The 11742-nt window shown below is 47.6% G+C and overlaps 1 protein-coding gene across 1 annotated transcript in view; it reads left to right on the top strand.

Moving 5' to 3' along the window:
• Tbx5 (T-box 5) overlaps positions 1-11742 on the top strand; it is a 47159-nt gene that overhangs the window by 32735 nt on the left and 2682 nt on the right. The window contains exon 7 of the mRNA XM_026788552.1: positions 3314-3540. Coding sequence (XP_026644353.1) covers positions 3314-3540 — 227 coding nt within the window. The remainder of the gene's footprint in view (positions 1-3313; positions 3541-11742) is intronic.

An 11742-nucleotide genomic window follows, 5' to 3' on the forward strand; every position in this document is an offset into this window, starting at 1 on the left:
TCAGAGAGCAGAGCTCTCACCTCTGCCCGCAAGAGTGGAGTATCTCGTGTCTCTCTGAGGCGTCTGCCCCTGAGAGGAGAGCTGTCGAGTCTCTGACCTCACTTCCTCTTCCGCCCAGCATTCTGCTCTGTTCACTCCTCCCATCTACGTTCTAACCTATCAGGGCAAGCAGCTTCTTTATTTAATTAACCAATGGCCTTCCTCCATCACCTGCCCTCCATGATTGCCTTACACACACATACCCCTTTTCAACATTTACTCTACTGTGATGCTCTAGCTTCTTCACGGGTGTCCTTAAGCTTCAGATGAAAACAACTTGTACCTTTCCGTCTCAGGCACCATGTTGATCCCACCAGAGAGATGCTAACAGTTCCCCTGTACTGATGGATCCTTTGGTGGGTCCACTGAAGAGCTCTGTGGGATACCTTCCCTGCGTCTCTCTCCCCTCACTGGCTGGGGAGGCACACTGCCTTCCCTTACCCACAGCCTGGTACCATCAGATAGCCTCGGGATGCAGCACCTCAGGCACTAAACGAGATGTTCTTGATACACGCTGGGGATGATGTTTGAGGCTCCTTAGAGGGAAATAAGCTGTGAGGGACACGTGGTTATTGGGGATAATATCACTTTTCCACTTCTGGAAGTGTTTATAAAACAGGGTTTGGCCTTTCTCGGGGTGAGTAATTCTGCAGTTTGGCAAGGCTGGATGGGAGAATTCCACGGAGCACACTGGTACGATCCCTTGTAAATTCCCTCAGCCAATATTTTTGGAGGCTTATTTTCTTTAATTAAAAAAAAAATAACCATCCCCGTTAAACATATAAAACCCCAAAACGATTTCTCCCTTCCTCCTGGAGTGCTGACAGCCCAGCGCTTGACCTCAGCAGACCCAGGCAGAATTACCGGTGAGAATTGATGGCTTTGGTAGTGTTTTATTATTTTGCTTTTTCTTTTATTCTTGTTTTTCCATTACATGGTTTGAACCACAAAGCCAGAGCTTTTGAGCTAATGCCATTCTGCTTAGCTTCCTGGCTGACTGGTGGCCATGTGGAGCATCCCAGCTGGCATCCGAGATGGCACAGGCCCCCGGGAGAGGCGTAGCCAAGAGACTCTTGGGTGTCATGAGTGGTGGGTGTGTAGTATCATGGAAACTTGGCAGGCTCTTCGTGTCCCTTGCCTGGCCACCATGATGTGTTTCCTCATAACAGACGTAGACAGGGGCAGAGAAGTTTTGGTGCTGAAAATTGCATCTCAGCTTACTAGGCATGTACTCTACCACTAAGCCACATCTCCAGCAATGTATGTAATGTATGTATGCATATATGATTTGTGTGTATCATTCATGTGTGTCTGATATATATTAGGATGTGCATATGTATGAATGGTGCATGTATGTGTGATATATGTATGTATAATGCATGTATGATGGATGGATGTATTGTGGTGTTGGGAACTGAGCCAAGAGCTTCATGCATGCTAAGTGTACCTCTGTGCTGTACCTCCAGTCCCAAATGTATGCTTTAATTTCCACAAGTAAGCGTTTGTTTTAGCTGCATGGAAGGAGCTGAGTTGGTACCCCAAGCACTTACTTTCATGCGTATGTTTGATTGTTCCATAGTGAGACTAAACCGATTTGGGTCAAAAATTACTTTCAAAAATGCCTAAAGAAATATTTGATTCCAGGTTATGCCAAAAAAAAAAGTTCTGACTCTTGGGATTTCCTGATCCATATGTGTTTTGTATCAGAATATGTTCCTAGTGCCAGGGGTCTCTGGCTGAGTGTTGAAGCCTATAAATTTCCTAGAATACTGTTATTAACTCATAAATCACAGGCTTTAGACAGGAGTCTAATCATGCTGAAATGGCTATCAAATTATTATCATGGTTATTGTTATTTTGAACTCTGGATCCTCCTGCCTCTACCTCCCAAGTGCTGGGATTATAGATGCAATCCACTCTGCCTGGTTTATTTGGTGTTGGGGATCAAATGCAGGACTTTGTGAACACTAAGCAAGCACTTGACCAACCCTACATCCTCAGCTTGGGAGGGACCAGATTCGGAGAGCCTGGGAGGATGCTGAGCAGGAAGCCTCAGGGTGACTGCTGAGGCTCAGCAGGGTGTGTGTGTGATGCAAGAAGAACCTGGACTTGGTTTGGCCTCATCTTGTTGTGTGATTTCCATCTTCTTTATCTTCCCATCTCTCCCCGTCGTGTGTCTCTTCTCTCTACTTAAAACATTAGCCACAGTGAATGGCACTTGCTGTGTCCTCCTCATTCCTTTGCTCAACAACCCTTTAAACTGGGAATTTTTTTTTAAAGTGGGGCATTTTCACTCGTAATCTCTTGAATGTATATTAAAAATTTTAATTATGCATATATGTGTGTGAGAGGGGGATTATGTGCACACAAGCGCAGGTACTTACAAACTCCACAAGAGGGCGTTGGCTCTCCTGGAGCAGGAGTTACAGGTGGTTGTGAGCTGTCCGATATAGGGGGCTGGTAACCAAACTTAACTACTGAGCCATCTCTCCAGCCCCTGAGAACTTCTTTTAATTATTATTATTAGTGTGTGTGTCCCCATGCATATGTACATGTGATATGTATTTGGGGCATGCATGTGCCATAGTGTGTCAGAGCACAACATTGTGGAGTTGGTTTTCTCCTTCCATCTTTTCGAGACTTCCAGGGACTGAACTCAGGCCTCTAAGCTTGTGAGCAAGTTCTCTACCAACTGAGTCATCTTTCCTGACTGTGAACTAGGGATGCTTATTGCCCCCAACTTACAGATGGGAAAAAGCAAGACACAGATCAGTTAAGTACAGCAGTGTGACAAAGACAGTGACTTAAAACGAATTCAAAGTCACAACCAGGAATCTGAGCACAGTAGAAAGACCTAAGGCTGTACCTGACTGTCCAGAGTTCTCTGCTCTACTTGAGCAAAGACATACCCTTTAAAAAAGTATTCAGAAGTTAAGCCTAAATGTCTGGGCAGCCATCCATCTTTTGAATTGGACAATTCAAAGACATGTGGATGTGTTGAAGTAGTTCCGATGGCCCAATGTCAGGGCGGGTTCTTAGGTGTCCCCCTGGCTGTTTTCAGACCTACTTGCTAAATGCAGGAGATGTGAAAAGTGAGTGCCTGAACATATGGATTCGTGGTATGGGATGCCAGAAGTGTCCCTGGGCCATCTTGATCCCCAAAGACCCCTTGATTTTCATTTGTTGACGTTTCTGGTGGATTCATTGGCACATCAGCAAGGGGGCTCAGCAGCAGAGCACCAATGGACCTAACTTTCTGTCTTTTTCCTTCCAGTAAAGAGTACCCCGTGGTTCCCAGGAGCACAGTGAGGCACAAAGTGCCCTCCAACCACAGCCCTTTCAGCAGTGAGAGCCGAGCTCTCTCCACCTCATCCAATTTAGGGTCCCAGTACCAGTGCGAGAATGGTGTCTCGGGCCCCTCCCAGGACCTTCTGCCCCCACCCAACCCGTACCCACTGGCGCAGGAGCACAGCCAAATTTACCACTGCACCAAGAGGAAAGGTGAGTGTGGCAGGCCTGCCAGCGCCCCCTCCCTTATCGCACTCCTCCCCAGGGTGGAGTGCACAGGGCATTCTTCTATTATCATTTTTTCAATAAATAACACAGAAACATAGAAGGGATAGGAGATTCAAACCATGCAGGAAACAAGTAAGAGATTTATTTAGGATGTCTCTCAGTGTGGCCTCCCCTTGAGGAAGATGGAAAATGTCTAGATCTGCTTTATAAAGTATGCATGCGCGTGCGTGTGTATAGCATGTGCATACACACACATACACATGCACAGAAATACGCAATACTTACATAATATATATATACACAGACATGCATACTAATACAAAGACGCACACATCATACACATTGCACACACATAACACATTCCATACAAACAGCTCACATACACCTCCCTCTCTCACACACACCCTCTCTCTCTCATTTACACCCCTCTCCCACACACATACACAGAGTCTTTACATCCGTGCAGTAAGGTGTCTCAGGCATGCCATAGTTCCCTTATCAAGTGAGAAATTGATGACTTTTCCCTAAGCTGTCCGAGCCAAGGAGTTTGTGTCAAGAAAGTAAACTCTATCAGCCCCTTCTGGGTGTCAGAGCCATCTACCATCATAGTTAACATGTGCACTGTGGTTGAGTTTAGCTTATCTGAACATTTGTTTGTGTCTATGTATTTTGATACAAGGCCTCACTCTGTAGCCCAGGCTGGCCTAGAACTTGCAATCCTCCTGCCTCAGCTTCCTGAGTGCTAATCCTCTCTGGGTTTCTCACTTGTAAATGGGGACAGGTGTCTCAGAGCCTGGAGGCCTGGTCAGCACACAGCAGACTATGGCTATCCCACATAGGTGGCATGGAGTCACTGTGGACACTGAGTCCCTGGAGGATGTGAAGATACAATCACTGTGAGTCACACAGAGGGGACAGGGTGGCCTTCAACCTATGTTCTTCAGGGTCAGACACCAGGGGTGCAGCCTCACCTTTGGGAGTCGGAAGTGTTTTTGTGATGTGAGCTAACTTAACCTTGGTCTCCTCTGATTTAGAAGAGGCCCTGGTGTTATGTGTCTTTTGGGGTTTGATGTGAAGGAACAGTAGGCATGTGCATATGTTGTGTGCTTGTCTGGGGTGGGCTCCATCAATGGCAAATGTTTTGTTCCAAAACACCTAAGTCATAGTCTGGCCTGTTGCCACTCTCCCCACCAGTGCCTATTGGGCGCCAGCAGAAGTGCAGTGACCTGTTTCTGGACCTTTAGTTAAGCCACTGTCCTCAGGCACCGCCAGCAAAGCTACTTCTGTAGAAGTTGTAGTAGAATTCTCAGGAGCTGGGCTTCCGGGAGGAAGAAACATGAGTGACTAGCCCAGGCTGCCCCATCCTGGCATTCAGAAAGGATAGATGTGCTGGCGTTGGTCCTTGCCTGGGGCTGATGCCTGACTTCCAGATGGACCCTAAACCCTTCAAACTCCTTGAATTTCCGAGGCCTGAATAATGTCACCCCAACCGCCCCCAGCCTGGCTCCTCACACATCCACCCCCGGGTGGGCTGGATACCAGATGCGGCAAGCTTGTCTGTTCCCTCGGCTTGCAGAGAGGGAAAGAGTATCCAAGGAGGAGTTCCTGTTCAAACATCCTGTCTGGTGTGATGGCTAAAAGGGTCCTCACTTGTCTCGGTCTCTGAGTCTTCTCCCAATGTAGGTACGGGGACCTCTACTTAAAGGTGGTAAACTGAGGCACAGAGAGCTGGTGGGTTTTTTTTTTTCTAAGAGAAGGTCAAACTTCGTATATAGCTCAGGTTGGTCTGAAACTCACTGTGTAGCCCAGGCTGGCCTCAGACTCACTACGTAGCCCAGGTTGGCTTTGAACCAACCTCAGTTGCCTGTATCAGCTTCCCAAGTAGTGAGATTGCAGGCAAACTCCACTGCACCTGGCTGGCCAGCGGTTCACGAAGGTGGAATTGGAAGCTAAGTCTGGTTTGCACACCGATACCCTGTGTCTCTTAGCATCACACTCTTGTCGGTGTTAGCACCAAGCACACTCTCAAAATGTCATCTCCTGAGGGAGACTGCCGTGGAGACTTGGTCATACACAGCGATAGAGAACTCAGCAGGTTTGCGTTAGGGAGCTCTGTTGATTCAATTAATGCCAGACCTAAAGAGAAGAGAGGCTAGGAAGAAGATTGAGAAGAATCAAAGCCTGTTTGGGGTCAATACTCAGAGCAGAGCCCTTAGCCACGCCTTCTGCATGGATGTGGTGCTGGGAAGGCTGCAAAAATGCCAGAGTCAAGCTCTCTGCTTAGATGCACTTAGAATCAGCATAGCGGGCTGAAGCAGGGGTCTGCCTGTTGCAGAAAGGGTTGCAACTGCTGTCCACTTGCAACCAGGTGACCCTGGGCAAACCATTCACTTTTCTGGACTTGGAGTACCTCTAATGGTGAGTCCTACCAGTTAGGTGGATGAGGGCATGACACGAGAGAATACTTGGGAAGTGCCTGGCCCGCTACCTGCATAGCTGAGCACCTGAAGCGGCAGCCCAGGCTGTCCCCTGACCTTCATATACGAGGGTCTACACGTGTCCCTCATACATGCAAACATGAATGCCACACACAAAGCTTCAGATTGCTAACAGATATCAAGCTGGAAAAACAGACGGGGTGGGATCAGGGAGAGTGGAAGGCAGCTAGGAGAAGGGTAAGGGAGGGTGTGGGTGTCCACCCTCTCTGGAGAAGGTTGGAGCGTGGATGCCCAGAGCAAAGAAGACTGGAGAGAGAGGCAGGGCCAGTTGGGTGCCTCCTAAGCCATTTCTATTACAGACTCAAGTGCTTATCTGAACAGGCATGGGAGGCCGTCAGGGGGTCAGCAGCCTGCAACTGTCCTGGTTAAATGTTGTGTTTGGCAGTGTCACTTGGCTGTGATAGGAGGGGACAGGAATGACACCAGACACCTGTTGAGAGGTGACTGTAGGTTGTGAGGCCTGCCATGATGGCTCAGAGCTGGAGAACTGAGTGGAACCAGGACCTTGGACTGGCTAGAGATAAGAATGTGAAAATGTGTCCCCCTACTCTGTCCCTTCAGATTAGACACTAAAGCTCAGAGAGATGGAGAAATTTTCCCAAAGTCTCTTAGTGAGAGGCCTGGCCCGGCATCCCCAGTGAAGCCAGTGGAGCTGGAGTACTAGGGAGTGCAGTATATACTCCACAGAAAGCCTCTGGTCTTCCCAGAAACTTCTGCCTTCCTTGCCACCTTCTACACTCCCAACCCCCAAAGGAGCTTTGGGTGACAGGGAAGCCAATGGGGTCAGAAGGCAATTCATCATCGGTCCCCACGGTGTGAGGTGATAAACGAATCAGGGAGGCTTCCTTCCAGTTTGGGACTCCCTAGGAGAGATAACTCTGTGGGTGGTTTCCCCCCTGGCCCCAGCCTGGCCCTGCTATCTGACTTCCCCTCATTGTCTGTCCGCCTTCCAGCCAGCCCAGGAGCCAGGCCCATGCAATGTCAAAGAGCCCCACAGGCCAGGAGCCTATCCTTGTGTTTGGACATGGCTGTCTCCAGCCTATCTCTCTCAATGGATGGAGTCACAAAAGCTGGGAAGGTCTTTTATCAATGCCACTCCATCAAATCCAGGATCTGAAGATCGGAGAGAGCACTTGTCTTTCTTTCCCGTGTACCCTGACTCTCACCATGCTCTCATTAGCAAGCAAACTGACCCAAATTAAGATGTAGCAAAGACATTCACAGCACTGGCTATCAAAGGGAAGGCCACAGGACAGATGAGGAGGGCCTACTTGTTTCCCATGCTATGAGGTTTGTGAAGATTTTACATGGGTTTGTTTTGTGTGCAAGCGCATGTGTGTAAATGTGCGTGGGTGCACATTTACCACGGTAAGTGTGTAGAGTTCAGAGGACAGCTTGCAGGAGTTGGTTCCAGCCTTACCTCCTGCGGGTCTCAGGAATCGAATTCAGGTTGCCAGGCTTTTCAGCAGGTGCGTTTACGTGCTGAGCCATCATGCCAACCTGATGTTGTGTGTTTTTAAAAGTTTTTAGAGCTTCAGTGTTTTCCCTTAAGTGATTTGTTCAGGGCAGCCTGAGCTGGAGAAATGCCCAGTCCTCCTTCCTCTGTCCTGTGCACCAATATCAAATTCTAAGGTAATATGACTGATGATGAGTGATGAATGGTAGAACTGGGGAGAAGTCAAAGGCGTACTTACTGAGAACGTGGTGTACACTGGGCCCTGTAAACAGAGAGCAGACTGGAGAGAGATCTGTTCTCATGAAACATGTATTCTTGTGGGGAGACAGGCATGAAGCCAGTGGGTAAACTCATGGTAGTGGCTTGGGTTCTGAATCAAGGTGGTTTTGTTTTTACTTGAGATCTACCCATGATGCCATTCCAAGGTCTCCATTTTAACTTAAGTACTGAGAGTTTGGGTCATATATATTCAAAATTTATCATCCATTCATTTATTTCTCCATCTATCCATCCATCTATCCATTTATCTATTTAGTCATTCGTCCATCCACCCATCTATTAATCCACCCACCAACCTATTCATTCATCCATCCATCCATCCATCCATCCATCCATCCATCCATCCATCCATCCATCCATGTAAGGTGTTGGCTGACTCTATTGAGTTACATTAACAGCAGAAAGTCCAGGGTCACCCATCCTCACTTTTTTGTGACTCAGAAGGTCTGAATGAAGCCATTTTCTGACTATTTGCAGATCCCTCAGCCGAGAGTTCTATGAGCTGGGTTCCAAGGTCTCTGTCTGTGGAGATGTCACAACATTTCCTTGCATTAACTCAGCCAGCAAGGGATATGACCCACTTGGGAACTGTGACCATATTTGCTCAATGGGATCAGTGACTTGAAAAGTGGCCCTGGGAAGCTTCCAGCTCTGGAATCCACCCAAATTCCTCTGAGTATTGGGTGACCTTCAGAGCACCATCTGCCTAGTATGCTAATAGAGAAAATTAGAGAAAGGGAGGAGATGTGGCAGATGGATAAGGTTTGAGGTAAGAGATTTCCTACTTCAAGTACTGAGCTGACTGCTGTGTAAGGCAGACAGACAGGAGGCCACACTTGGTATTTCCTTAATTAAACATAAGGAGGAGTTTGGGGATGGCCCCCATGAACACTCAGGGACTGAGCTTAGAGCAGCTCAGGTCTCCATCCATGGCTACTTGAAGCATAAGCCTTGGAGTCAGGACTCTGCTTTAAAGTCAGGATTCTGAGCTCATCACTAAAACTATTTTATCCCCAATTAAAACAACAACCCCCCCCAAACAAACAAACAAACAAACAAACAAACAAAAGCATGTCTCTAGAAAATATTAAAAGAGCAGGGTTTCCTGCAGTACTATACTGTATTGGGTGGTCAGATTGAGGAAGAACTTCCCTGTTACTCAAAAGAATTAGCTGGATTCGCAGGGTTGCAAGTGTCCTTGAGCATTCTTGCTGCGTGTGTGCTCAGAAGCAGAATCCTCGGGTCCTCGACTAGTCCCATTAGAACACTTGACATTGCTTACTGCTTTTTCCACCGCCAGGGAAGCTAAGCTCAACCCAGACAATAAAAAGAATGAAACCAGGTCTTCGCCCTGGACACACACTGAGACTGTGTGCAGTGTTTTGACCTGACCCGAAGCCTGGACCCTGCGGTAGAATTCCTTTACAGTGTGATGACGCCTGGGAAGACTTGAGAATCCTCAGGTCCTGTGTTCAGCAGGAACCCGGGTTGGGAGTTTTCCTGAGCATTCTGCACCAGATCTTTCTGGGTCTTAAAGCCTGGAATGCATAATTTTACGATTTTCCAAACTGTGTTTCGACCTTTTTCTTATTATTCTTCCTCCCCGTCCCACCCCCTTTTAAACTTGTAATGAATCTGGAAGGGATCAAAAACTTAAAAATGGTTCCTTTTTGCCTTTCTTTTTCTCTTGCCAAGGGTACCCTGCAGCTGTACTTTCTGTTATTGAAAGGGGGAACGCCCTTGTTAATAATAATAATAAAAAATCCAAAGCTATGAGCCCAGCCGGCAAGAGTGAGATCTTTGGGTTTAAGGTCTGGTGGGCTGAAGGAAGATTGGGAGGAAGGAATCTAGAGAGGAGGTGGCAGGCATGAAAATGAGCCAAAGGTGGCAATGTCAAGAGTCCAAAAGCCCTAGCTAGTTAAAAGTTTTTGTTTTTTTTTAAGTAAACACTGCAAAACATCTGGATGTCTTCAAACATCTGCGTGGTTGGCATTGTGTACACAGAACACCTGCAGAAGTGACTGCAAGAGTTTCCTTGGGGGGGGATGTTTTGAATTTTTTTTTGGTACCAATGTTTGGGCACCCTATGGTTCCCAGATGTGTTGCAAATGTCTAGCTAAAAATAAACGTACAATACCGAGAGGCAGGCACAAGCCACACTGCGCAGGGAGGCTTCCAAGCTGCCTGCTGGCATCACCTGGGGAACACAGTGACTGTGCTGTGTGGCTGAAGCCAGATCTACACTTATCTATCCATTGGAAGGGCTGTTTAATAAACCAACCCATTGGCTTTGCCGGCAAATGAATGCTTACTTTATACCCCAGTCCTTGCTCTGAGTGACAAGATAGTTAGCTTTTCTTTAGTCACTGTTCCCAGTTGGAGGGACATATGTCTGCCTGGGTCATAGCTCCAGCCAAAACACCTGGTACACTGCCTGGCACTTGGCAGAGCTCAGACAATACCCACTGGGTTGCCAGATGAATGGCATCGACCATCGGAAAGGTGGAGAGCAAAGAAACAGGGCGTCATGGGCACAGGAAGTCAGCGCCTGCTTTGATATCTGTCCCTGTCACTTCTCTGAGGTTCACTTCCTGCTATGAGAAATGGTAGCAAAGACAGACTTGTTGAAGGGCTTTGTAAGACAGAGTGGAGTCACATCGTAGGTGTGTCATGAGTAGTTTCTTCCTCGTGGCGTTTAGGCTAACATCTAGCTCCATGACTGCTGACCATGCAAGAAAGATCATGACCAAGACAATTGTACTTCTCAAAGACAGCCATGGCTTCCTCCGCTCCCCATCCTTCCTTTCCCTTTGCTCTCCCTTCCCTTCCCCCTTCTCCTTCCTTCCTTCCCTTCCTCCCTTCCTCCTTCTCTCCCTCCTTTCGGTAACAAAACAATTGTCACTGATTGAGCCCACCCCGGACAAGCCTACAGCATACACACAAGCCTATACCTTCATGACAAACCCCAAAAGACACAATCTACCTGGAGCCTGAAGTACGGTATTCTCTAAATCAGACAGAGGAGACCAAGGTTAAGTTAGCCCACATCACAAAAACACTTCCGACTCCCAAAGGTGGGCTGCACCCCTGGTGTCTGACCCTGAAGAACATGGGTTGAAGGCCACACTGTCCCCTCTGTGTGACTCACAGTGATTGTATCTTCACATCCTCCAGGGACTCAGTGTCCACAGTGACTCCATGCCACCTATGTGGGATAGCCATAGTCTGCTGTGTGCTGACCAGGCCTCCAGGCTCTGAGACACCTGTCCCCATTTACAAGTGAGAAACCCAGAGAGGATTAGCACTCAGGAAGCTGAGGCAGGAGGATTGCAAGTTCTAGGCCAGCCTGGGCTACAGAGTGAGGCCTTGTATCAAAACACATAGACACAAACAAATGTTCAGATAAGCTAAACTCAACCACAGTGCACATGTTAACTATGATGGTAGATGGCTCTGACTCCCAGAAGGGGCTGATGGAGTTTACTTTCTTGACACAGACCCTTTGACTCCTCACCCTTCTTTTCCTACCCTCCTCATTTCTTACACACACACACACACCACATGATCAAATCTGGAGCAAGAACTCTGCCACTGGGCTGCATTCCCAGCTTCGTAAGTTATTTGTCAGCATATGTTGATCAGAAAGAGATCAGGAGATGAAAATTGATAATCTCCAATCAGGAGGGTCAGATCTGCCCCAGGGAATGGGCGTGTTTGAAGTGACAACTTGGCAGATACCTTCAGGTATGGCCTCCCTGCAGGGAGCAGCTGGCAGCGGCTAGAGACCAGGTCTTCCATGACAATGATGTGCCATCTTGTCCTGATTATGAGAGACGTTCTTTAAATTATCAGGGGACTAGCGACTTGAATCTTTCTTCTTCTTCTTCTTCTTCTTCTTCTTCTTCTTCTTCTTCTTCTTCTTCTTCTTCTTCTTCTTCTTCTTCTTCTTCTTCT

The sequence above is a fragment of the Microtus ochrogaster genome, chromosome 2 (assembly GCF_000317375.1).
Source record: "Microtus ochrogaster isolate Prairie Vole_2 chromosome 2, MicOch1.0, whole genome shotgun sequence".
Taxonomy (NCBI): domain Eukaryota; kingdom Metazoa; phylum Chordata; class Mammalia; order Rodentia; family Cricetidae; genus Microtus; species Microtus ochrogaster.